Here is a 27,903-nt window from a genome sequence, read left to right on the forward strand (position 1 = left end):
AAAAATACATCACACTGCAAGCCCATGTTTTAAAACCAGACTCAATATCACACTCTACACTACCAGTAAATACTTAGTGAATACCCAGAAACTTGAATGAAAGTCAGGTTACGCATGTAATGTTTTATTTATAAAGTTTCTGTTCACAGGTGATCAATACTGAATTCATATACCGTCTCCTGCAAACACTCTCAAGTTGCTCAGGAGCCCAGAGTTATTTACTAAATAGATTTGATACAGGATAATGCTCCTCCTTGTGCTGCAGTCACTATCACACATTATACATCAGCCATGGCAATGGATGGCTAACCTTCTACCTTTCAAACAAGGACCAATAAGATGCCAAATTCTAAGCAATTTTTGTCTGCTGGACTAATTACACAAGGAATGCAGAGTTTTCATGTTCATCTCACAGATAGAAATCTTGTAGCCCCTCAGATTGGGGTGGAAATGAGGATCAGGGTTAAATGCCATTATAGTTTCAGTCGTTTCCTTCTGCTTTCCTTTTCTTCTTCCTGTTCATTCTCACTGACTGCTCGTGAGTTCTTTAGCTCATCCTTGTATTTCTCTTGGATTTTCTGCAGCACAGCTGGGACCTTTTGAGTTAACTCCCGAACAAAGGCCAGGCTCTCAGGAACATTGCTGACTGCATTACTCTTCCACGTATTATCCAGGTTGTGAAACCAGTGAATTCTCTGCTCGAGTTTCAGCTCAATCAGTTTTTGTTCTTCCAGCTCAGCCTGAAGGGTTTGTTTAGCCATTATTTCACACCTGTAGTTGTGCTCCAGCTTACTTATTTCAGCCTGCAGCTCCTTGCACTCTTCCTCGGTGTGGGGGTACTGCTCCTGGACTCTGTCCTCAGGCAGGAGAATATTTTCAGGAATGTAAAAGATATGTTGCAGAATCCCTTGCTCAATCCTCTCAAAGATCATGTCAAAGCGTTCTTTCATCAGTTGAAGAAAGCTTTCTGTGCAGACCCGGATCTGAGATGGAGTTATTGTGTTCTCTGGCATCTCCTTCAGTTTCTTGAAAATGACTCGTTCTACAACCAGCATGACATCAAGGAGAGAATCCTGGATCCCACTGGACACCCTGAGAACACAGGTTTGGGGGGAAAACCCAAAGAATTGGGTCTCATAAGTCATCAGACTGTCGGCCATTTTCAAACCTGGAAAAATAGTTTATGCAGGGACGAAATGTTAAGATAATCAAGAACACTGAATAATGAAATATCAGTAAACTTGGCCTGAGAAAGATCTCAGATGACATTCACTATCAAAGTGCCTATCTATACAAACAGAAGAAAATATCCCCCAGCTTATATAATAACTTTTCTCACATCCTCCGTCACAATCATGAGTAAAGGCATTCCTCTAAACTTCCTTCACTCAGTAATATTGATATAGCTGTGACTCACCATTTACTCTATCAAAATTAATACCATTTTAATGATTTGTTCAGTCTCCGCAGTCTGCTCTGCTCTTGTGGAACAATCCCTCCACTTCACTAGTTTCCTCTGGCTGTCATCATCCAAGTAAATCTACACTGATGATTTCTGTCATTTAAGGCACTCTCTAAGCTCAGCTTGTTGATGAAACCCATCTCCTGCTCCCTCAATCCTTTTCTCACTTAACTGTCAGCCACTCAACTTCCCTTCCTGGTTTCCATGTTACAACATAATTACATAGAACAGTACAGCACAGTACAGGCCCTTTGGCCCTCAATGTTGTGCCGAGCTCTGTCCAAACCCAAGATCAGGCTGTCCCACTCCCTATCATTCTGGTGTGCTCCATGTGCCTATCCAATAACCGCTTGAAAGTTCCTAAAGTGTCCGACTCCACTATCACAGCAGGCAGTGCATTCCACCCCCCAACCACTCTCCGACTAAAGAATCTACCTCGGACAGCCGTCCTATATCTCCCACCATAAACCACTTATAGTTATGCTCCCTAGGAACAGCTACATCCACCCAAGAAAATAGTCTCTGCATGTGCATTCTATCTATCCCCCTCATCATCTTATAAACCTCTATTAAGTCGCCTCTCATCCTCCTCAGCTCTAAAGAGTAAAGCCCCAGCTCCCTCAACCTTTCCTCATAACACCTACCCTCCAAACCAGGCAGCATCCTGGTAAATCTCCTCTGCACTCTTTCCAATGCTTCCACATCCTTCTTATAGTGAGGTGTCAGAACTGCACACAATATTCCACATGTGGTCTCAATAAGGTCCAGTATAGTTGCAGCATAACCCCACAGCTCTTAAACTCAAACTCCCTGTTAATAAACGCCAGCACACTATAAGCCTTCTTAAGTGGGAGATATAGGACGGTTGGTTAAGACTCATGGGATACAAGGAGAGGTGGCTAGATGGGTAGAGAACTGGCTTGGCCACAGGAGACAGAGGGTAGCAGGAATTCTTTGAGAACATTACATGTGCAGTGAACAATGGGGAACCTGTGGATGTGATGTATCTGGATTTCCAGAAGGCATTTGACAAAGCACTGCACCAAAGACTGCTACATAAGATAAAGGTGCACGTGTTATGGATAACGTATTAGCATGGATAGAGGATTGGTTAACTAACAGAAAGCAAAAATTGGGCTAAATGGGTGTTTTTCTGGTTGGCTATCTGGTGGTGCGCCTCAGGGATCAGTATTGGAACCGCAATTGTTTACAATTTACATAGACGATTTGGAGTTGGGACCAAGTGTAGTGTGTCAAAATTTGCAGATGACACTAAGATAGGTGGCAGAGCAAAGCGTGCAGAGGATGCTAGAAGTGCGCAAAGGGATAAAGATAGTCCAAGTGAGTGGGCGAGGGTCTGGCAGGTGGAGTACAATGTTGGTAAATGTGACGTCATCCATTTTCGTAGGAATAACAGCAAAATGGACTATTATTTAAATGGTAAAAAATTGCAGCATGCTGCTGTGCAGACGGTCCTGGGTGTCCTTGTGCAGAAATCTCAAGGAGTTGGTTTGCAAGTGCAGCAGTTAATTAAGAAGGCAAATTGAATTTTGTCCTTCATTGCTAGAGGGATGGAGTTTAAAAACAGGGAGGTTATGTTGCAGCTGTGTAAGGTGTGGTGATGCTACGACTGGAGTACTGTGTACAGTTTTGGTCTCCTTACTTGAGAAAGGATATACTGGCACTGGAGGGGGTGCAGAGAAGACTCATTAGGCTGATTCTGGAGTTCAGAGAGTTGGCTTATGAGGAGACATTTAGTAGACTGGGGCAATACTCATTGGAATGCAGAAAAATGAGGGGAGATTTTATAGAAACATAAGATTATGAAGGGAATAGATAAGATAGAAGCAGGGAAGTTGTTTCCACTGGCGAGTGAAACTAGAACTGGGGGGCATAGCCTCAAAATAAGGGGAGGCAGATTTAGGACTGAGTTGGGAGGAATTTCTTCACACAAAGGGTTGTGAATCTGTGGAATTCCCTGCCCAGTGAAGCAGTTGAGGCTACCTCATTGAATGTTTTTAAGGCAAGAAAAGATACATTTTTCAGCAGTAAAGGAATTAAGGGTTATGGTGAGCGGGCAGGTAAGTGGAGCTGAGTCCATAAGTGGAGCTGAGTCCATAAAAAAACAATCAGCCACAATCTTATTGAATGGCAGAGCAGGCTCGAGGGACCAAATGACCCACTCTGCTCCTAGTTCTTATGTTCAATCCACTGAAACCTTTCCCACGTCCAGGAAATTTTGGAATATTATAACCAATGGATCCACTATTCTGCCGCCACTTCCTTTAATTCCCTAGGATGTAGGCCATCAGGCCCGGGGGACTCATTTGCCCTCAATCCCAATAGTTAGTACCGATTTTTCGATTTTCCAGTTCAGGTTGACCTCTTCTGAGGCAAAGAGTCTCCTGCCGGGGGAACAGCCTCTCGGCATCAACTCCATTCAACCCTCTCAGTCTTGCGATGTTACAGTGAATTACAGCAGATGCTTTGTATCCCAGACTGCTGAAGAAAGTGAGGGTGAAGACAAAAAGATTTATCATAACCTAAGGTGCCAGAGGGTTGGAGAGTGACAAGAGGATATCCCAGATAAATACAGGTCAGTAACTCCAGGGCAGCTAAGGCTTTAGAAGCAAAGAGAAAGGTTTGAGTTAATTCAGGAGATCCAACATGGATTTGCAGATCACCCCAGACGAATTGAATTTTTTGATGAAATAACAGAAGGTTGGAGAATGGATGTTGTCTATCTCAACTGTAAGAAAATTACAAATTACTGCATGAAAGGCTGGTTAACAAAATTGAGGCTAATAGGAGATCAATGTCAGCTGGATCAGAACTGGCTTCAGGACAGAGAGTGAGTTATGATACTCATAATTTTTCAGACTGGAGGTAGAAAGTGGTGCTTTACATTCAGACATATAAGGCCATTTGGCTTATCATGTTCACACCAGTCAAAAATCAGACTATACTAATCCAAATTTCAAGTGCTTGTCCCACAGCCCTGGAAGTTACAACAGCACAAGTGAATATCTAAATACTTCTTCACTCAGCTACCCTTTCAGGCAGTGAGTTCCAACAGACTCTCACCACCCTCTGGATGAAAAAGTTTCTCTTCAATTCACATCTTAGCCTTCTATCGCATCTTAAATCTATGCATCCTAGTTATTGACTTCTGGGCGGCACAGTGACACAGTAGTTGGCACTGCTGCCTCAGCGCCAGGGAGCTGAGTTGGATTCCCAGCTTGGGTCACTGCCTGTGTGGAGTTTGCACATTCTCCCCGTTTGCATGGGTTTCCTCCGGGTGCTCCAGTTTCCTCCCACAGTCTGAAAGATGTGCTGGTTAGGTGCATTGGCCCGAACAGGCACCAGAATGTGGCGATTAGGAAAATTTCACAGTAACTTTGTTGCAGTATTAATGACTAATACATAAACTTTAATGGAAAAAGTGCCTTCTTATCCACTCGGTCTGTACCCCTCAATCTTACACACCTCTATCAGGTCCCCTTGCAACCTTGGATGAAAGCAAATTACTGCAGATGCTGGAAGCTGAAACCAGAAGAGAAAACGCTGTAAAATCTCAGCAAGTCTGGCAGCATCTGTAAGGAGAGAAAAGAGCAGACGCTGAGTCCAGATGACCCTTTGTCAAGGCCTCTCCCCCTTCCTCCCACGCCCATTCTCCCCCTCCCTCCCTTTACCCCAGCCACGTGCTCTACCCCAGCTGCACACTCTTCCCCCGCCCTCTGCCACACACACACATTCGCCCCCTCTCCCATACACATACACGCTCCCTCATCTTCACCCACACTAAAACACTCCCCCTCCCCGTCCCTCACTGACACACACACTTACACGCTCCCGCACCCCCTGGTTCACACCCCCCCCCCGCCGTACACAAACACAATACCACCCCCCCGTACACAAACAACACCACCCCCACCCCGTACACAAACACAACACCCCCCCGTACACAAACACAACACCACCCCCCCCGTACACAAACACAACACCACCCCCCCCGTACACAAACACAACACCACCCCCCCGTACACAAACACAACACCACCCCCCCGTACACAAACACAACACCACCCCCCCGTACACAAACACAACACCACCCCCCCCGTACACAAACACAACACCACCCCCCCCGTACACAAACACAACACCACCCCCCCCGTACACAAACACAACACCACCCCCCCCGTACACAAACACAACACCACCCCCCCGTACACAAACACAACACCACCCCCCGTACACAAACACAACACCACCCCCCCGTACACAAACACAACACCACCCCCCCCGTACACAAACACAACACCACCCCCCCGTACACAAACACAACACCACCCCCCCCCGTACACAAACACAACACCACCCCCCCCCGTACACAAACACAACACCACCCCCCCGTACACAAACACAACACACCCCCCCCGTACACAAACACAACACACCCCCCCTGTACACAAACACACCCCCCCGTACACAAACACACCCCCCCGTACACAAACACACCACCCCGTACACAAACACCCCCTCACACAAACACACACCCCCCCCACACAAACACACACCCCCCTCACACAAACACACACCCCCCCTCACACAAACACACACCCCCCCTCACACAAACACACACCCCCCCTCACACAAACCCCCCCCACACAAACCCCCCCCTCACACAAACACACACCCCCCCCATAAACACACCCCCCCCCCACACAAACCCCCCTCACACAAACACACACCCCCCCCTCACACAAACCCCCCCTCACACAAATCCCCCCCCCACAAACACACACCCCCCCACACAAACACACACCCCCCCCTCACACAAACACACACCCCCCCTCACACAAACCCCCCCTCACACAAACCCCCCCTCACACAAATCCCCCCCCCACAAACACACACCCCCCTCACACAAACACAAACCCCCCCTCACACAAACACACCCCCCCCTCACACAAGCACACACCCCCCCCCTCACACAAACACACCCCCCCCCTCACACAAACACACCCCCCCCTCACACAAGCACACACCCCCCCCTCACACAAACACACACCCCCCCTCACACAAACACACCCCCCCCTCACAAACACACACCCCCCCTCACACAAACACACACCCCCCCCACACAAGCACACACCCCCCCTCACACAAACACACCCCCCCCCCCACACAAGCACACACCCCCCCTCACACAAACACACCCCCCCCCCCACACAAGCACACACCCCCCCTCACACAAACACACCCCCCCCCCCCCCCTCACAAACACACACCCCCCCCTCACACAAACACACCCCCCCCCCTCACAAACACACACCCCCCCTCACACAAACACACACCCCCCCTCACACAAACACACCCCCCCCCTCACAAACACACACCCCCCCTCACACAAACACACACCCCCCCTCACACAAACACACACCCCCCCTCACACAAACACACACCCCCTCACACAAACACACACCCCCCCTCACACAAACACACACCCCCCCTCACACAAACACACACCCCCCCTCACACAAACACACCCCCCCCCCACACAAGCACACACCCCCCCTCACACAAACACACACCCCCCCTCACACAAACACACACCCCCCCCACACACAAACCCTCACAAACACTCCCCCCACTCCCTCTGTATATATTTTTATATATTTTATATATTTTATATTTTTGATATTTTCTCTCACCTCACTTTTCCACCGTTGAAATTCTGGCGCGCTCACGCATGCGCGCTGCCTCCGGCTGGGAGGAGGCGGGGTTGGTGACCCGGAAGTGGCCCGTTACGCCGCGCGCGGCGTGACGTCTTCTTCCGAGGCCGGAAGTGGCGCGTGGGGGGCCGCTGGGAAGATGGCGTATCAGAGCCTGCAGCAGGAATACCTGCAGATCCCTCTGGTGACCCGGGCCTACACCACCGCCTGTGTCCTCACCACCGCCGCCGTGGTACGAGGGTCCGGGCCGGGGGCGGGAGACAGAAAACTGGACACGGGCTGTTCCGGGGTGGGGGGGGTGGTGCTCTCAGTGCGAGACCGGGAATGTTATTCCCGGATCTGTCCCTACACGGGGGCTGTCGAGTATCTGATGCAGGCAGCAATGGGAGAGGTGCCCCCCTTCCCCCCCCCCTCCCCCCCTCCCCCCCCCCTTCCCCCCCCTCTCCCCCCCTCTTCCCCCCCCTCTCCCCCCCCTTCCCCCCCTCTCCCCCCCCCTTCCTTCCCCCCATCCCCCCCTTCCTTCCCCCCTTCCTTCCCCCCCTATCCCCCCCTATTCCCCCCTTCCTTCCCCCCCCCCCTCCCCCCCTCCAGGAAACCTGTGGCTTATTTGCAAATTGATCCCCATAGTGTGACAGTAACAGTATGGATACTAAATTGGCCGGTTTGCAGATCAGAGAGGATTTAAATTAATGTTTCCCACGGGTGGCACAGTGATTGGCACTGCTGCCTCACAGTGCCAGGGACCTGGGCTCGATTCCCAGTTTAGGTCACTCACTGCCTGTGCGGAATCTGCAAGTTCTCCCCATGTCTGCGTGGGTTTCTTCAGGATTCTCCAGTTTTCTCTCACGGTGGGAAAGACATACTGGTTAGGTGCATTGGCCGTGCTAAATTCTTCCTTAGTGTACCCAAACGGGCACCGGATTGTGGCAACCAGGGGATTTTCACAGTAACTTCATTGTAGTGCTAATATAAGCCTACTTGTGACACTAATAAATAAACGTCTTTAAAAAATGTCAGGTAATGCTTTCTATTTATATGCTTTATGTATGTGGCCTACAGTACAAACACTCTGGTACTGTCACCAAAACTGAGCACCATGTTTTAGGAGATTTAAGACCTTTGAGAAGAGATTCACTGGAATACTTTCACACATGAGGGATTAAAATGACATTGACAAGCTGGGGTTATCTTGTCTCTGAGAAGATTTGAATGAGCTGTTTAAAATCACAATGGGATTTTGAGATAGTAAATACAATGAAACTTTCCAATGGCTGATAGCTGATCAGATGCTATGGAGTTAAGGTGTTTGGTAGGAGGATCAGAGGTGATGTGAAGATAAATGTTTTAAGGCAATGATTGGTTAGTGTTTGGAACTAATGTTGATGTTTGAAACTAAGCACCTGAGGGTGATGAATGCAGGATTGAGCCTTCAAAAGGAAATTGGTAAATATATGATGGAAGAGAATTACAGTTACGGGAAACTGATGGATTAGGTCTAACTGGATTGTTCTTTAGGAGAATCGATTTGGACTGAATGGCCTCAATGCTGACTCTACCTTCTCTGTTTTATGTGTAAATTGACCTGACTGGCTGTTTAGATGAACAGTTTTCATGCATCTGAGATACAGCTACTGTGGAGAGAGGGAATGGATGGATGAGATAGATTACAAGGTCGTGTTATTGGACTAGGAACTCAGAGGCTGAATTAATACTCAGTGATACAACTTCAAATTCCTCTCCATGGCAACTAGGAGAATTTAAACTTAAGTAGTTTAAAAAAGGATGCAAGAAGAGACTCATTTTAAAAAAACAACCAGGAAAGTGCTGGATTATTGTAAAAACCCATCTGGCTCATCATTGTCCTTTGGTGAAGGAAATCTGCCAATGTGTGACTCCAGACCCATAGCAATGTGGTTGACTCTGAAATGGCCGAACAAAACACTGTTTTGTGGCTTACCGTCACCTGCTCACAAGCATTTGGCAACAGGCTATAAATGTTAGTCTTTTAAACAATGTCTACATTTCAAGAACGTAGGAGTGAGCTATCCTCAAACCTGCTCTACCATTTAACTAGATCATTGTTGATCTTTTATATCAATGCCACCTTCACAAATAAACAAATCACACAGAGGGGACAGAGAGATCAGATAGAACACAGAGGGACAGGAGACAACAGAACCATTGTACAGACGGGGCAATGGGCAGATCAGATAGAACTAAATGTGGGAAAGTGAACTGGCTGGTGAGTGGGAGACAGGTGAACACAGATCAAAACTGTCTACCAATGTTATCAAGTGGAGATTTGACGCTGGGTTTACAAAGTAACAGTAATGCTTTTACATTTAAACATTTAAATGTTACATTTGAGTCCATAAATTATTTGAATTGAAGACAAGCTCGGTAAGATCCAGTCATTCTGAGCCCTCTTATTTTTATATTCTCCCTTCTCAAATCATGCAGCAACTCTGATGAAGTATTTCACATTGCAGTAACTCATTAGACCTCCTCATGAAATGGTTAGAGTACAGAACGCCATTCAGCTTGACAGTTCATTCTATCCCCCTGCCCTTTCCTTGTCACCGTCAATTTTATTTAAGGTGCTTAATGCTTACCCAATTTCCTTTTTAAAAGCCATGATTTGATTGGTCTCCACCTCTAGGGTAGTGCATTCTAGGTCCAAACTGCTTCTTTCTCTTGTCACCATTGCTTCTGCCAATCACCTTCAATTGGCATCACTTGGTTTTCAATCCTTCCGCCAATGGGAGCAGTGTCTCTCTATTCTTCTCTGTTCATACCCCTCACGACCTTTGATCAAATCGCCTCTCAGCCTTCTCCAGGATGAGCAGTCCCAACTTCTCCAATCTTTCAAAGTAACTCAAGCCTGTTATCCTGAAAATGATTTTGTAAAGCTCTCCTTCACCTGATTTGTTCTCTCTCCTGGTGCCCACCCCCAACTACATTCATCAAAACCTTTCCTCAAGGCCATTGGTCCCAGCTTTGTTGAGGCACAAATTGTCCACCTTGAATAAGGCTGAACCTCTGGATTGTTAGTCCAGTGGGAGCCTGGGCCCCTGGATTGTTAGTCCAGTGGGAGCCTGGGCCCCTGGATTGTTAGTCCAGTGGGAGCCTGGGCCCCTGGTTTGTTAGTCCAGTGGGAGCCTGGGCCCCTGGATTGTTAGTCCAGTGGGAGCCTGGGCCCCTGGTTTGTTCGTCCAGTGGGAGCCTGGGCCCCTGGATTGTTCGTCCAGTGGGAGCCTGGGCCCCTGGATTGTTCGTCCAGTGGGAGCCTGGGCCCCTGGATTGTTCGTCCAGTGGGAGCCTGGGCCCCTGGATTGTTCGTCCAGTGGGAGCCTGGGCCCCTGGATTGTTCGTCCAGTGGGAGCCTGGGCCCCTGGATTGTTCGTCCAGTGGGAGCCTGGGCCCCTGGATTGTTAGTCCAGTGGGAGCCTGGGCCCCTGGATTGTTAGTCCAGTGGGAGCCTGGGCCCCTGGATTGTTAGTCCAGTGGGAGCCTGGGCCCCTGGATTGTTCGTCCAGTGGGAGCCTGGGCCTCTGGATTTGCCAGCACAGTGACATTAGCACTCCACCATTTCCCCATGCTGCTCTATGATTTCCCCCCTGGAGCTCCAGCATACTCTTTCTCTTCCTTGTTTTGGGTTCCCAAATGGATTTCTGCTAGTTGCTCTCAAAGTAATCTGTAGCCTTTCCCACAGCACACAATGCACTTATCTATTATGAATATGGAATGGAATCCCCTATACCTCTGCACCTTGTGGTGGTCCCACTATGCGGCCATTCGTCCCATTATGTGAATGATGTGACCCTAATGAATATTGGATGTTGCCAGTCAGTATGTTAAGTCTGATCACTACTTTTGGGAGTTTGCTGCTATATTTCCCTACATTACAACAGTGACAGCACTTTACAAAGCACTGGATTGCTGTAAATTGCTTTAGGGTGGTTTGAGAATAGGAAAGGTGCTTTCTAAATGCATCATCCTTTGTGTCTTAATGAAATTAATAATTTTTTTTTATTTCTTTCAGCAATTAGAAATAATCACACCATTCCAGCTATATTTCAATCCAGAGTTAATATTTAAACACTATCAGGTAAGTGCAGTTTTCCCATAATGTTTTATTATACATGGACAATATATACTGACCATTATGAATGTTTCCAGTGCAGTGACACTTATTGCCGTTATGTGCCAATGCGTGCAGTAGTGTAAGGCTTATCTTCATCTCAGCATAGATCTAGTGGACTGATAGTTACTGGTTTAGGTAGTATTTGTAGTCCCCTGTTCTGGCAATATCAGAAAATTACGCAAATTCTGGTAGCTTTGTGGATACAGTAAGAAGTCTCACAACACCAGGTTAAAGTCCGACAGGTTTATTTGGTAGCAAACACCACTTTGTGGATTATCAGCTGAATAGTAGGAATTTAAAATTATTCCTGTAAGTTGACTTTTATTGACTGCTATAGCATCTTTAAGAAGTTATTTGCTGATTTCCCACCTTACCACTGTTTTTCCAAAGCTAAATCTCATTGTCAGCTCCCAGATCCCCCTCAAAGCTGTGATACATAATTAGTCACAAGTATGGTTCACACAGGTGATTGGAAGCGTGCAAACTGGCATTGCCAGGCTGTTACTAGGGTGCTGCTGGCATTACTATGTGATGTTACCAGGGTGTAGATTGGCAGTACCTTTTGATTAGGTTGATGTTACCATTAAGTATTAGGTTGGTGTTACCACGATGCAGGCTGGTGTTGCCAGGATGTAGGTTCGTGTTACCAGGGCACAGGCTATATTGCCAAACCATGTTATTGAAATTCCTTTGTCTTTGATAAGACAGAAGATGTGTTGAAGTTGTGACTCAGCTACTGACTGAAGGGAGGAGTGACAAAAAAAATTTCCTTTACGTGTCAGCTGGATTTGCGGACTAATATTAACTCACGTTTTTATTTCTTCTAGGTTTGGAGATTAATTACAAATTTCCTGTTTTTTGGCACAGTGGGATTTAACTTTTTGTTTAATATGATATTCCTGTATCCTTTGCTATCTGATGAAGTGACGCATTTCAGGAAACTGTTTTTTTGGAATCAGAATTGAATTGTTTGATTTTTGCTAATGATGGAAAAGTGTTTATTTACAAATTACATGAGTGACAGACAAAGAAATCCAGTTTCAGGGCAGTGTTTTACTCTCTCCAGAAACATTTTCTACTTGCTTTCATTTATTTTGATAAACCTTGCCTTTCCTTAACCATTAACTGCAGATATCGATATTGTCGGATGCTTGAAGAAGGGTCATTTAGGGGTCGAACTGCAGATTTTGTTTTTATGTTTCTCTTTGGTGGATTTTTAATGACCGTATCCTTTGGCTTTTATATTTTTATAATTCTATATCATCAAACTACCTGTGGGTATTAATAAATTAATGGGATATTTCAGTGTGAGATTTGAGAGATAATAAGGTTTGAAAATGCAGGCATTCTAGATGCTGTATGATTTATAGATTTGCACAAGACAAGCAAGCTTTCTGTCACTTACTCCCTTTCTCCCTTTCGCACGCTCTTGATGTCCCTCTGATACCTCATTTCAATGTGTCCAGTCAAACTATTCTAACGTGGGTGACTCCTGGCTTAGGCTAATCAGTTTTTTCTCAGCATCAATCACTGGGTTCAACCTCGGCAACACTACTCCCCACAGCCCCAGCAGCCTAATAATGCCTTCCCACTGGCCCCTGTTGTTTTTTAATTCTCTCATGGGATGTGGGTGTCGCTGACACGGCCTGTGTTTGTTGCCATCCCTAATTGCCCTTGATCTGAGTGGCTCGCTCAGCCATTTCAAAGAACAGTCATGAGTCAACCACATTGCTGTGGCTCTGGACCAGACTGGGTAAGGACAGAAGATTCCCTTCCCTGAAGGACATTAGCGAATCAGTTAGGTTTTTGCAACAATCGACAATGGTTTCATGGTCATCATTACTGAGACTAGTTTTCAGTTCCAGATTATGATTGGAGTTTAAGTTCCAGCAGCTGCTGTTTGGGATTAGAACCCATGTCCCCAGACCATTAGCCTTGACCCCTGGATTACTATCCCTTGCCATTACCACCACACTGCTATTTCCCCAAAAAAATCAACTCGGACTGTGAATCAGACTCGGGACCCTTTGTACGAATCAACTGTCCACTGGTCTTTGCAGCTGAACTATTAGGAAATTCATGGTTTTGGGTTGATTTTAAATCCACTACTATCCCAGATGATGTATCAGGAGATTTATTTTTGTCTGTGTAGCTCTGATAACATCTTAGTTGATCTTAGGTATAAAGTAGAATAGTAGAAGACAGATTGGCAGTGCTTGAAACAGATTCTCAATGCATCTCTTTAATCTTCCCTAACGTCATGGCTGTAGCATTGACTGATGGATACATTTTAAATTTTATTTATTTTAACGCTTAAAAGATTTCCTTTCGAGTGCTGCTTTTTCAGGTCAAGTTGCTTCATTGAATACTTTGGTCTAGCACAAGGGAAGGTCATAATGAAGAGTTAAGGGAAATTATTGAACCTTAGTGTTATGTACACAGTAGTCCCTTGAATAAATGGGTAACCAGGGAGAGCTCTTCTCCCTCCCGCTTTTCTCCCCATAACTGTCCTCACCACACTCCCTCAGCCTGTCTGCACCCGGAAGCTCCCTCTCGCGTAGCTTACCCTTGTCCCTGTTCTGTCTGCTTTTGCATCTCCCCTCTTTTGCCTGTCCGTTCTCATTATCCTACAGAAGGACAGAATTCCGATAATCCTGTTGAAAATATTAACCATTATACTCCTTAACTTTGTGCCAGGTCTTTGGTTTGTTTGTCAATCTGGTGTTCCTGGGTCAGGCCTTTACCATAATGCTTGTGTACATATGGAGCAGGAGGAATCCTTATGTCAGGATGAACTTTTTTGGACTGCTTAATTTTCAGGCTCCATTCCTGCCGTGGGTACTGATGGGCTTCTCGTTGTTGCTTGGTAATTCCATCATAGTGGATTTACTCGGTAAGGGAACAACGTCAGGTAAAGCAACACCAAACAATGCGTGAGGGGTTTTCCCTGAATTTCAGAGTGTCCGAACGTGCGCGTTGTATCATCTGATCATCTAGGGAGCAAACAGCAGAGATTTGCTCTACGTTTACACTTGATGCTATTCTCCATCCAGATATTAAATGTGTAGGTGACAAGATGAGATAAATATATGATAATCAGTAAATGGGCAGAAATATTTTTGTTGTTTGATAAGATGAGGAATGCCTGATTGGAGATATAGGTAGGAGCCACAATAAAAGGAAATGGAGCTGTATTCGCAAGAGAAAGATGTGGGAGCTTGGTTGAATAAGACCAGGTCAAATAGGTGGTTCTACTGGACAAGATGGGCTGAATGGCCTTGTCTTGTTTGTAAGGTACTGTTTTTGAGAAATATATCTGACTTCCATGATCCTGCCACCATTATACCCATAAAACCAGAAAGAAACAGACAAATTGGGAAAGGACTTTGCTTCTAGCATTTGCTTAGTTGGGAACTGCTAATCAACCAGAATTGGCCAAGCTATGCGTAAATCTTGGATAAAAGCAAATTACTGTGGATGCTGGAATCTGAAACCAAAAGAGAAAATGCTGCAAAATCTCAGCAGGTCTGGTAGAATCTGTAAGGAGAGACAGGAGTTGATGTTTCAAGTCCAGATGACCCTCTAAAACCAATTTTTGACAACAGTTCATCTGGACTCGAAACATCAGCTCCTGTCTCTCCTTACAGATGCTGCCAGACCTGCTGAGGTTTTCCAGCATTTTCTCTTTTGATTCCATGTAAACCTTGCTGCATCACCCTCTTCCCCAGTTAGTCGGCAGTTGAAAAACAAAATAATCAAAAGCAGCCAATTCCAACACTGGATAAACTTGGTATCAAACACTCCTTTAATGGCCTACCTAGTCTGAGTCTCACTCACTTTTCAACGTGATGTCTGCTGTCCAATGTGTATCTCCTTAACACACAAACTCCGGTGAAATTGAGGTGGTCACAGTTCTGGATATCTGGAAAGAACAATGCTAGACTCTTTAATGATTTAAAATGGAAGCTCTCCAATCTGTCTCAGCAGCTTGAGCCATTCTTTAGATTGGTCACTTGGCTTCTCAATAACATAATCTCTGCACACGCAATAGTTCCCTTATCTTTTATATTTCCTTTTCAAATGTTCCATCAGCTCATCACACTGCAGCAGGTTCTTAGAAGGTTCTAAGCTGCAGTTTGTATTGTACATTAATTGGTCTTTGATTCTTATGTGGAGTTGACTAAATGGGGAAGAACATGAGTTCACTGAGTTCCCCTTCCATTGACTGTGGTTCAGCTTTACATGCAAGATCCCACATTACTTCCTGGCCTGTCTAACCTAAGCGTGAATCATCTTTCTTAAATAACATTCATTTCCATTTTATTTGGCCCAGTTTTCTCCTCATTTCATTGGAATCATTTATTTTTTGCTACTTAACTACATTTCTCTTTGGCTGATCTCATTTTCGATTTTGCTTTGTACATTCTGGTCACTGTTTCCTTGTCTCACTTGTTCTCCACTCTTTACATGCTCTCCTTGTCCCACTTTCTTCCCTAGAACTAAGTTAAACACAATCTATCTCTCATTGGACTAAAATAAACTCTGATGCAGAAAGCAGTTCCACAAAGAACTGAACGAGTTTCTCACCTTCTGCTAACTTCATTCAATCCCCAGTCTCCCATATTGCACCTTTATTTTCTCTAATTTGAGTACAAATCCCTTCCCTCCACTCCCTTCCACTGTTCAGTTACCTGCCATTTACTCCCAGTAGTTCCGTCCTTCCTTTGCCTGAAGCAGACCCAATCAGCATTTGCTACTGTTTTCATGTTGGAATGGAACCTGTCTAATGCTGCCACCTGTCTCCTTTACCTCCCAGCAGTATTGTTTCTGAATTGCAGCCTCAAATCATGCTTCCCATCATTTTAAAGTCACAGCAACATTTGAAACTAGAGTTTGATGGTAATCCAATCTATTTTTGGGTAGCCTATGAACTCACTTGTCATTATCTGCTGTCTTTGGTATTGTCAGAAAATCCCACATTTCTGGGAGTTATCCATTAGCTGAATAGAAACTCAGAGAAATGTCACTACAGGATTGAAAATCCCAAGAATTTCTGCATCCTATTTTGCTTACCCTTCTGTTTTTTCAGTTCATTTTCCTTTCCGTCACATAATCAGTATTTTCACAGCTAGGAAATGCATCTCAGTGGAGGTTCTGTACAATCTGCTCCTGTCCTGTCAGATTGTCTCAATACTGTTTCCAGAATCAAAGGAATCCAAATCCTGCCCTTCTGTACCATTGTCGTGTACTGACAACCCCTCAGGGTCATGCTCTTTGACCTCTCGCCTAATTGCCAAAACTTTAAGACCCATTCCTTCCTTCTGTCAAACCTTTTGGACAGGTTTAACAACACTCCTTAGCCTAAGGGTTTCCAAGACACTCACTCCTTAGCTGAAGGGTTTCAAGACACTCCACTTTTTCAAAAATATTTTTAAAACAGAATAAAAATTAAATGCTCAAAGCTTTATTTCAAGCAAGCTTCAGATTCCTGTGAGTTCTGCCAAACTCTGCTGTCAATATCCGATCATCCCAGTGCTCATTTACCAATGTTGATTCTCAGCAATGTTTTAATTTTAAATTTTTCACCCTTGATTTCAAATTCTTCCATATCTTGCCCCTCCCTGTCTCTGTCATCTCCAGCCTCACAACTCTCAAGCATATCTGTACTCTGCTAACTCTGACTCCATTTTAATTGCTGCAGAATTGTTGGCCATGCCTTCAGCTATTTAGGCCCTTGGCACCTGATCCCTGCCAAACCTTGGCCACAAGGCCAAGTGCCCAAAAAATCCTCCTTGTCACCACGCTGAACGTGTAAAATGTGCAGCTGATGTCACAGGAGGGATTCTGAACAGATAGAGAAACCATTTCCGTCAAGAGTTCGGATAACTGTTTCCGTAGTGCAGTGGTTATCACGTTGGACTAACACGTGAAAGGTCCCTCATTCAAAATCGGGCAGAAACATACATTAAGCTTCCTCATGTCGGGTAAGGGAAATTTGCTAGATTTCAGTTCATTGCTCAATGTTGTCTGAACCTCGCTATTAAAGGCATGTTATCATTGCTCCGACATCACCCTCGGAGGCTTTCTGTGAAATAATAAATGCTTTACATTTTGGGCGGCACAGTGGCACAGTGGTTAGCACTGCTGCTTCACAGCCCCAGGGTCCTGTGTTCAATTCCCAGCTCGGGTCACTGTCTGTGCGGAGTTTGCACATTCTCCTCGTGTCTGCGTGGGTTTCCTCCGGGTGCTCCGGTTTCCTCCCACAGTCCAAAGATGTGCGGGTTAGGTTGATTGGCCGTGCTAAGAAATTGCCCCTTAGTCTCCAGGGATGTGTAGGTTAGAGGGATTAGTGGGTATAATATGTAGGGATATGGGGGTAGGGCTTCGGAGGGATTGTGTTCGGTGCAGACTCGATGGGCCGAAGGGCCTCTTTCTGCACTGTAGGGTTCTATAGTTAACTGACTAAACCTTGCGGAGGAAACATTTTTTGCACAAGTTGTTTCATCTGTTCAGCAGATATCTTGTTAAGGAACAGAGGAGTGGGCCTGATTAGACCAGCCTGATGGGCTGCATGGCCTCCAGTGTTTTATGACTCATGGAGGTGTGAAAACACATGGCAAGTTGATCTGTAGGAGTCAAGACCGAGTGACAATGTTCCTTCCTGAGAAACATGGGATAGTAATTTAAGGTGTGCTGTGCTGTTTTGTGCTTTACCTGGCTGTTGTTTGATTTTAGGGATCGCTGTCGGCCATATCTACTACTTTTTGGAAGATGTATTTCCAAACCAACCTGGTGGAGGTCGCCTGCTCAAGACTCCAAATATTTTGTAAGTCAGTTTTTATTGAAGCAATTGTTCTATCTTCGGAAGTAGTAACAGAGTGTTCTCACAGAGCGCTTCTGTGTGTATACAGCAGTATCTGAGTCATTCATGTATCTGTGTATATATAGCAGTATCTGAGTGATCTTACAGACTGCATCTGTGTATATAGAGCACTACATGAACTAAGGATCAAATGTTAGTAAATAGTTTAATGGAATCTGCTTTTCTGCAGTCTTGAAAATGGAAAATCTTCATGAGTGCTAGTGCTTCATTTGATTTGCTTTGTCTCTCCACTGGTATCTCGCTGTGTGAACCACTCTACTCCCTCCATCATTTTGTTGGGTTATACTTCAAAACATAAATTCTGTTGCCTGTAGAAATAATAGCCTGTCTCCAATCTCCCTCTCAATGCACTGCTACTGCCCTAATCCCTTCTCTTCACACATACTCCAGCTTAAATTCTGGACCCAAGACTGTTCTGATCAAATTAATGATAAACCTGTTTGTGACTGCAGCACTCTCTTCTTCACTGTCCTCCTCACAGTCAATCACTCCATCCTTCTCCAGCTCTGCTCCTTATCCCATCTCTTCATATTGATGAGACACTCAGGTAGAGGGGTAAACAGGGCTCCAGGGGCTTGGGTGAGGAGGAGTTGATGTCTGTTATGGGAGGAGGTGAGATTTCCAGAGAGGTTCTTGTGATGATCTTTTTGTAGGCATTTCTTGCTGCTGGTTTAGAGGCAGGAGCCCTTCTTTACCCCTCAGCTGATTCATAATCTTTGCAACACACATCGTGCAACACATGGATACAGAGCTGGGATTTGCTACCTATCTCCCTCCGATTAACCAAACTTACCTGAGCGATTGCTTCAGCAATCTACTTGTTTTTGATACAAACAAGAGCTGCCAACATATTCCACAGCTTCTTGACCACAGAGGCATGATTAGCCAAGAACACTAGATTCCCTTGAGAGCTAAGAGCTGCCAGAGAGAGCTAGCCTGCTAATTTCCCAGAAAACGGAGGCACTGTGCTAGCTGTAGCTGGATAGCTGTGAACAGGGACAGTGTCAAATCCTAACCAGAAGCAAATCTCCCACTGCCCCATCCCTGGATAGCTCCCATCCTGCTGTCCGTTTGGAACAAAGCACTGCTGTCTTTATTCACCTGTGGAATGTATCCTGAATCCAGCTTTATTCCTGCTGGATTTATTCCACAAGTAAAGCTGGCTGAGTCCTCTCTTTTTACCTGCACGCTGTTCTTTTGACCGTGTGATGTTACTTCTGGCCTGTCTGTTTCCAGCCCCCCTGATATTGATACGCTATTAGGAAAGATATTAGCATAGATAATGTGGAATCTATATGGGTCAAGTTAAGAAACAACAAGAGACAAAAACCATTGGTGGGGGTTGTATACAGACCACCAAACTGTAATGTTGGGAAAAGCAATGGACAGGAAATCAGAGATATATGTGTTAAAGGAACACCTGTGATAATGGGCAACTTTAATCTGCATATAGATTGGGAGAGTCAAATTAGTCACAGTACAATAGAGGAGGAATTTTTGGAGTGCATACAGGATGGTTTTCTGGAGCAATACATTGAGGAACCAACAGGCCATCTTGGACTGAGTGTTGTGCAATGAGAAAAGATTAGTTGGTAATCTAGTTATGAGAGAACTCTTGTGGATGAGTGACCATAATATGGTAGAATTCTTTGTCAAGGAGGATAGCGATGTAGTTGATTCTGAGATCAGGGTCCTGAATCTCAATTCTGTGATGGTATGAGGCATGAATTGGCCATGATAGATTGGGAAACGTCAGTGAAAGGAAAGACAGTAGACAGGCATTTAAAGAACAGACGGATAAACTCCAGAAGTTGTTTATGCCTGTTTGCCACAAGAGTGCTATGGGAATTCTGGCCACACCATAGCTTACAAGGGAAATTAGAGGTAGTATCAGATTCGAGGAAGAAGCAACTAAATTGGCAAGCAAAGGCAATAGGCCTGAGGATTGGGAGAAGTTTAAAATTCAGCAATGGAGGGCCAAGCGATTGATTAAGAAGAGAAAAATAGGAGTATGAAAGTAAGCTAGCAGGGAGCATAACTGACTGTATAGGTTTCTATAGATATGTAAAGAGAAAAAGATTGACAAACACGAATGTAGGCTCCTTACAGTCAGAAATGGGAGAATTCATAAGTAAAGGTATGGCTTAATAATTGAATTTGTACTTTTCTTCAGTCTTCACTAAGAGAGAAACATGATTTAGTGAGGAGCTGAAGGAAATCATCATTAGTAGAGAAATGGTTTTGGAATTGAAGGTGGATAAATCTCCAGGTCCTGCTAATCTTCATCCCAGAGTATGTAAAGAAATGGCCCTGGAAATAGTAGATCCATTTGTACAATTTTCCAAAGTTCTTTGGATTCTAGACTAGTTCTTACAGATTGGAGAGTAGCTAATATATGCCCATCATTCAAAAAGGGAGATAGAGAGAAAATAGGGAACAATAGACCAGTGAGCCTAATGTTGGTGCTGGGGAAGTTGCTAGAGTCCTTTATCAAGGATTTAATTTGGATGGCAGTGGTATAATCAGACAAAGTATGGATTTACAAAATCATACTTGACAGATCTATTGGAATTTTTTGAGGATGTAACTAGCCGAGTTGACTAAGGAGAATCAGTAGAAGTGGTTTATTTAGACTTTCAGAAGGCTTCGACAAGGTCTCTCATAACAGATTACTGTGTAAAGCTAAGGCATGTGGGATTGCAGGTAATGTCTTGAGATGGATAGAAAGCTGGTTAGCAGATAGGAAGCAAAGAGTTGGCATAAATGGGTCTTTTTCTGATTGGCAGTCAGTGTCTAGTAGGGTGCCACAAGGATCTGTGCCAAGATTCCAACTGTTCATATTATTTATTAATGATTTGGAAGAGGGAACTGAATGTATTATCTCCAAATGATACAAAGTTGGGTGTAAGGGTGAGCTGTGAGGAGGATGTAGAGATGCTTCAGTGTGATTTGGACAGGTGGAGTGTGTGGGCATGTGCATGGCAGATGCAGTATAATGTGGATAAGTGTGAGGTTATCCACTTTGGTAGCGATAATAGTAAGACATTATTAGTTGAATGGACATAAATTGAGAGAGGTGGATACTCAATGAGAGCTTGAAAGTCCTCGTGCATCAGTTGCTGAATGTAAGCACGCAGGTACAGCAGGCAGTAAAGAAGGCACATGATATGTTGGTCTTCATAGCAAAAGGATTTGAGTATAGGGATAGGGATGTTTGCTGCAATTGTGCAGAGCATTGGTGAGGCCACACTTGGAGTATTGTGTGCAGTTTTGCTGTAGAGGAAGTGTAGCGATGGTTTACCAGGCTAATACCTGGGATGGCAGGAGAGACTAAGGATTGTATTCACTGGAGTTTAGAAGTGTGAGAGGGAATCTCATAGAAATATCGAAAATTCTAACAGGGTTAGACAGAGTAGATTCAGAAAGAATGTTCCCAATTGTGGGGGAGTCCAGAACTAGTGGACATAGTTTGAGGACAAGGGGTAAACCTTTCAGAGCTGAGGTGAGGAGGTATTTCTTCACCCAGAGGGTGGTGACTGTGTGGAATTCGCTACCACAAAAAGTAGTTGCGGGCAAGATTTTTTCCAATTTATTCCAAAGAAATAAATTAGATGTAACTCTTGAGGCTAAAGGGATCAAGGGATATGGGAGGAATGGAGGATTAGGATATTGAATTCGATGATCAGCCATGATCAAAATGGTGGAGGAGGCTCAAAAGGCCAAATGGCCTACTCCTAGTTTCTGTGTTTCCCTGTGGCTGTATGAGTGTTACTGTTGGCTCTGGGCGATGCTGTCGTTTCTGTTACTTATCCCAGGAATGGGTTCTGTTCCTTTCTGACAGGAAAGCCGTTTTCGACATTCCTGAAGAAGATCCCAACTACAACCCACTGCCAGAGGACCGACCTGGGGGTTTCAACTGGGGCGAGGGTCAACGACTCGGGGGCTAATCTCAAACCAGCTGCAAACAGCGTTCTCTCTGCAGGACCACCAAGGATGTATTTGTTCTCTTTTGTCTCCCTTCTGCTCTCCAACGCCCTGGTTCAGCTCAATAAATACCACCTCGCAGATTGCCAATGATCCACAACCAGCAAGCACTTCCTGCAGGATAGATTACAATTGGCCAACAGTGCCTCGAGTGTTATCTGTTATACTGGAATCACTGACTTTTCAATGAGATTTATCGAACTGGATTACCTGAGTGTTCACATTAATTGTCTCTCAGAAGATCAAATCTCTGAAATTACATTCACCTTGGTTGAATGTGTAGCCATATTTTTTTATATAACTGATGGTTTTTACAAACAGTTGCTGACTGCTGAAATGACTCTTTTACAATGACCTTGAGCCATCAACCTCACTCTGATCTGAGACGTCAGATTCCTGAGCAAAGTGCCAGTCTTTGCTCTGTACTCAGCAGGGTTAACGCAGGAATGTGTCACTGAAGCACAGACGACCTCAACGATCATTCAATGGGTGTATTTTGTCAGTTCTGCGCGTATACGGCTGAACCCTGTAGATGTCAGTATTGGTTCAACAAAGTAGTCTTTTCCCTGTTTTGTGCTGGTGTCAGATGAGTGTAACTTTGCCAAACACACCACAGCTACCCACCATTAATCTGTGGACACCTTCGTACTCTTTTTAGTTTCAGAGCCTGGCATCGAGGTTCATATACCCGTGGCTACATCAAGGTAGAATACATTTGTTTGTGATCTGTTAGCCATAAGGTTTACAGCTCCACACTGCTGTGTAAGCTGCTCTTGAGTCATGGGAATGGTATGCACCTGTACTTGCTAATTGAAATATTCTTAGCACGCAACAGGCATGTGACTGTTCCAGATGTCTCACGTGTAATGGGGGGCTGAGGTGGTGTTTCTGTAAACGAATTCTCCATTAAATTCTTCCACAAGTTAGCAACTCCCAGCGATAAAAGAGTGTCTGAAACAAACTGACTCTAAATAAGTAGTATGCCTGGTCTGTATTAATGCAGCCACACTTTGATTAACTTCAGGAAATAAAGTGTGTGGGACACTTGCGTTTGCGCTTTCCCACAACTGAGCTGTTCCCCACACTGAGGAAAGCTAATCCCAGGCTGGAGTTCCCAGCACTTCTTTACAAAGCAGAGTTTTGCATCCCTAGGTCCTTGATCACTTTGTTGGAAAAGCTGTGAGCACGAGACTGTTACCACAACGGTGGTCAGCACTGCTGCCTCACAGCTCCAGGGTCCCGGGTTCAATTCTGGCCTTGGGTCACTGTCTGTCTGGAGTTTGCACGTTCTCCCCATGGGTTTCCTCCCACAGTCCAAAGATGTGCAGATCAGGTGGATTGGCCATGCTAAATTGCCCCTCAGTATCCCAAGCTTTGTAGGCTCAAGTGATTAGTGGGGTAAATAGGTTGGAGAGGGTGTTACTGAATATGATGCTCTGTTGGAGGGTTGGTACAGACTCGATGGGCCAAATGACCTCCTTCTGCAGTGTGGGATTCTGTGGTTCTAAAGAACTATCAGCAGAGGAACAAAAGGGCTGTGAGGTGAGAGGAGATTGATGGCCCTTCAACATCCTCATACAAAACACTGCAGATGCTGGAAATCTCAAATAAGAAAATGCTGGAAATAATCAAACGGCCAGGAAACACCTGGAGAGAGAAACAAAGTTAACATTGCAGATTGATGACCTTTTATCAGGTGGTCTGGACACTGGAGAGAGCTCTCTGTGGGATCTTCTGTGCCTGTCTGAGGTTCAGTATCCCAGAGGCCTGTAGCCAGTACCCAGAGGCCCGTAGCGAGTATCCAGGGGCCTGTAGCCAGTACCAGTGGAAATGAGTCTGTAGCCAGGACTCAGGGGCCTGGGACTAGCGGGCATGTATCAGATGCATTGAAATACTTAATCAATTCACACTTATGCCAAATTTAAAGTACTTTGGATGTTTTTATTCATAAAAAATGATTCCCATAAACTGACAGCTTTATAATTGTTAAGTTGAGTATAATCTCTCTGTCTCTTTTTACAGAGAGCTGATGGGTTTCCTGTTTAAATCGTTCAATGTCATTTTATAGTGTTCGGCCTCATTATCTATTTAGATATTCTCTAGTCACTTTAAACTTTGTGATAGGAATTCATTTTTATTAGTTAAAGTATTTCTTTCCTCCCCTCGAGATTCCTCTTTACACAGATTCAACCTTTACTGCAACTCGATATGTAAATATACCTAGAGAGTTAGGGACTTGAGGAAGCCTGGTCTGAGGAACTGAGGAAGCGCAGTCTGAGGGACTGAGGAGGTTCAGTCTGAGGGACTGAGGAGGTTCAGTCTGAGGGACTGAGGAAGCGCAGTCTGAGGGACTGAGGAGGTTCAGTCTGAGGGACTGAGGAAGCCCAGAGTGAGGGAGAGGGCCTGCAAGGCACCAGTCAGATAGACAATAGAGGAACTGAGATATCTCGGTCACTGTACCTGTATCTCCCAGAAGGAGGGGGCTAAGATACGACAGTCACTGTACCTATAGCTCCCTGAAGGAGAGGGACTTTAGAAACCAGTTGAGTGGGGGAATGCCAGTTGTGACCTAATCTGGAGTGACTTGCATTTAAATAGCACCTTTCACCTCAGGAATTCAGTGCTTTCCTGCCAATACAGTACTTTTGTAGTATAAGCTCCCACAAACAGCAATGTATTAATGAGCAGATAACCTGTTTTTAATAATGTTTTTGGCAGGTTAAATATTTTCCAGGACAACAGGGATAAGCTATTCACTTTGGAATGGGATTTTTCTGTACACAAGAGCAGAAAGTGTCACATCAGAGAAACAGCACCTCCGATAATGCAACACACACTTGCTAGTGTTTGGACTTATTTTGTGGAACTTGAACCCACAGATGTCTGACTCAGAAATGAAAGTGCTTCCCACAGCTGACATTGACACACAGTAACATTCACCCCTAACTCAGTAAGGTTCAAATCCTGCTGCAGATCATTGGGCACACCATCCAGGCTGATGTTTCACCTCATTGTGCTGCTCTATTTGCAGGTGAGACATTTAAACAGAAACTATTTTTGTCCTGTAGGGTGAATATAAAAACAAAATCCCACAACCGTTAAATATCTGATCATTTATCACATTGACATTTGTGTCAATTCGTTGAGTGTACATTCAGACATTATAACAGTGACCAAACAAAGGATTATAGAAACAGAAGGAGAACATTTAGCGTCTCAAACAGTTAGATCATGGCTGATCATCAACTCCACCTTCCGATAATTGTCTCCATATCCCTCAGTTCCCAAAAGTATATTTTAAATATATTCAATAACTCAGCATTCACAACTCCCTGGGATAGACAATTCTAAAGATTCACAAATATTTGAGTGAAGACATTTCTCTTCAGTCTTAAATTGCTGACTGCTTATTCTGAGACTGTGACCATGTGTTCTAGTTTGAAGAACTCAAATTTGTGTTCTAGTTTGAGGAACTCTTCATTCACCTGACGAAGAGGGAATCCTCGAAAGCTTGTGAGTTTACTATCAAAAAAATCGGTTGGACTTAAACCTGGTGTTGTCAGACTTCTTACTGTGTCCTAGTTTCCCAGCCAGGGGAGATATTTTCTCAATGTCTATTCCTGAAGAATTTTGTTTCCTTTAGGTCACCACTCTTAAATTATTAAGATTGTATCTAGCTGAGGCTTAAGTACTGCTGACCCTTTTTGTACCTGTCTAGGTACAGACTACAAACACAGCAAAGTCCCTTTTATTCTTCCATTCTGTTTCATCTACATTAACCAATCCTGAATCCTTGGTATTAACCTCGATTTCACTGGGCCCCAGTTTTGTTCTGGTGTGCAAACTTACCAAATACATTATGAAAGTGTAAATACACCATATTTACTGCTTTCCCTTTATCTTTCATACTTGTTACACCCTTAAAAAACAAATTTAACATGGCTTATGCACCTAACGAGCCTGTCTTTCAGACTGTGGGAGGAAACCCACGCAGACACAAGGAGAACGTGCAGACTTCGCACAGCCAGTGACCCAAGACGGGAATCGAACCCGGGTCCCTGGCACTGTGAGGCAGCAGTGCTAACCACTGTGCCAACATGATGGAGTGTTGTGGTTGAAGAAGATGATCAGAGGGTTAGATGGGGTGGACAGTGAGAGCCTTTTTCCTCAGATGGCTAACATGAGGGGACATAGCTTTAAATTAAGGGGTGGTAATTATAGGATGGATGTTCTTTACTCAGAGGGTAGTAAGGGCATGGAATGCCCTGCCTGCAGCAGTTGTGGACTCGCCAACTTTAAGGGCGTTCAGATGGTCAGTGGATAGGCGTATGGATAACATTGGAATAGTTTAGGTTAGAGGGTCATTAGATTGAGTGATGATGGAGTGTTGTGGTTGAAGAAGATGATCAGAGGGTTAGATAGGGTGGACAGTGAGAGCCTTTTTCCTCGGATGGTGATGGCTAACACGAGGGGACATAGCTTTAAATTGAGGGGTGATAATTATAGGACGGATGTCAGAGGTAGGTTCGTTACTCAGAGGGTGTGGAATGCCCTGCCTGCAGCAGTTGTGGACTCGCCAACTTTAAGGGCGTTCAAATGGTCAGTGGATATGGATAACATTGGAATAGTTTAGGTTAGAGGGTCATTAGATTGGTTCCACTGGTCGGCGCAACATCGAGGGCCGAAGAGCCTGTACTGCGCTGTAATGTTCTATGTAACCTTGGAGATTCTTCTACCTTTGATTTTATTATTTAACACAGGATCAGTATTTTATTTGTATTAAATCTGATAAGTATCTTCCCTTGATCTATTTTTCCTTTTTGTTGTATCTCTCGTATATTATTCTTTCACAGAGAAGAACAATACAAAGTGATTATTTAGCAAGTCTGCCATTTCCTCATTATTACAATATCACCTGTGTGTATTTTTCAGAAATCCACATTGCTCTTGGTCATTTGTCTTTATTAATTTACAGGATGTGGGTGTCGCTGGCTGGGTCAGCATTTCTTGTTCATCCTATCATGCCATGACAAGGTGGTGGTGAGCTGCCTTCTTGAGTTGTTGCAGACTCTGAGGTGTAGGTACGCCCACAGTACTGTTAGGGAGGGAGATTGAGTATTTTGACGCAGCGGCATGGAAGGAACGGTGATTTATTTCAGAGTCAGGATGGTGAGCAACTTGGAGGGGGACCTTCAGGTGGTGGTGTTCCCAGGTAACTGCCCTCTTGTTCTAGAACATAGAACATTACAGCGCAGAACAGGCCCTTCGGCCCACGATGTTGCGCCGACCAGTTAAAAAACAATGACCCTCTAACCTAAACCAATCCCTTTCCATCCATAAACCTATCCATGGATCTCTTAAACGCCCCCAAACTAGGCGCATTTACAACTGCAGCAGGCAGGGCATTCCAATCCCTCACCACCCTCTGGGTAAAGAACCTACCCCTGACATCCGTCCTATAACTACCCCCCCTTAATTTAAAGCCATGCCCCCTCGTGCTAGCTTTCTCCATCCGAGGAAAAAGGCTATCACTGTCCACCCTTTCTAAACCTCTAATCATCTTATATGTTTCGATAAGATCCCCTCTTAGCCGCCTTCTTTCTAGCAAAAACAACCCCAAATCCCTCAGTCTCTCCTCATAGGACCTCCCCTCCATACCAGGCAACATCCTGGTAAACCTCCTCTGCACCCTCTC

At 44.8% G+C, this 27,903-nt stretch overlaps 2 protein-coding genes across 3 annotated transcripts; one reads left to right on the top strand and one right to left on the bottom strand.

The window, feature by feature from the left end:
- Window positions 1-117: 117 nt before the first annotated feature.
- mis12 (MIS12 kinetochore complex component) lies at window positions 118-7,251 on the bottom strand. The gene is made up of 3 exons (XM_080210636.1): window positions 7,177-7,251; window positions 4,949-5,055; window positions 118-1,168 (listed from the first exon to the last, which is right to left on the bottom strand). Exon 3 carries the CDS (start codon window positions 1,158-1,160, stop codon window positions 474-476), a length of 687 nt encoding a protein of 228 aa, XP_080066762.1. The 5' UTR covers window positions 1,161-1,168; window positions 4,949-5,055; window positions 7,177-7,251; the 3' UTR covers window positions 118-473.
- A 71-nt stretch (window positions 7,252-7,322) lies between these two features.
- On the top strand, window positions 7,323-26,711 carry derl2 (derlin 2). Of its 2 annotated transcripts, none has more exons than XM_080210520.1 (7): window positions 7,323-7,429; window positions 11,240-11,305; window positions 12,169-12,242; window positions 12,473-12,566; window positions 14,039-14,252; window positions 18,077-18,167; window positions 22,066-26,711. In XM_080210520.1, the coding sequence occupies exons 1-7, from the start codon at window positions 7,337-7,339 to the stop codon at window positions 22,169-22,171; spliced, it is 738 nt and encodes a 245-aa protein (XP_080066646.1). In that variant the 5' UTR covers window positions 7,323-7,336; the 3' UTR covers window positions 22,172-26,711. The 2 variants fall into 2 exon arrangements, with proteins under 2 accessions (XP_080066646.1, XP_080066647.1); XM_080210521.1 differs by having other exon boundaries at window positions 14,039-14,234.
- The last annotated feature ends 1,192 nt before the right edge of the window (window positions 26,712-27,903 follow it).

This window comes from Carcharhinus amblyrhynchos, chromosome 23, assembly GCF_965287045.1.
Source record: "Carcharhinus amblyrhynchos chromosome 23, sCarAmb.v2.hapA, whole genome shotgun sequence".
In the NCBI taxonomy this organism is placed as follows: domain Eukaryota; kingdom Metazoa; phylum Chordata; class Chondrichthyes; order Carcharhiniformes; family Carcharhinidae; genus Carcharhinus; species Carcharhinus amblyrhynchos.

What these genes read in the sequence shown, in the direction of transcription:
- derl2 (XM_080210520.1), top strand. Translation starts at nt 7,337, where the DNA reads ATGGCGTATCAGAGCCTGCAGCAGGAATACCTGCAGATCCCTCTGGTG. An exon ending in TTGTTTAATATGATATTCCT is followed by an intron (nt 12,243 to 12,472) that starts GTATCCTTTGCT and finishes CATTAACTGCAG; the next exon opens with ATATCGATATTGTCGGATGC. An exon ending in CTCAAGACTCCAAATATTTT is followed by an intron (nt 18,168 to 22,065) that starts GTAAGTCAGTTT and finishes CCTTTCTGACAG; the next exon opens with GAAAGCCGTTTTCGACATTC.
- mis12 (XM_080210636.1), bottom strand. Translation starts at nt 1,160, where the DNA reads ATGGCCGACAGTCTGATGACTTATGAGACCCAATTCTTTGGGTTTTCC.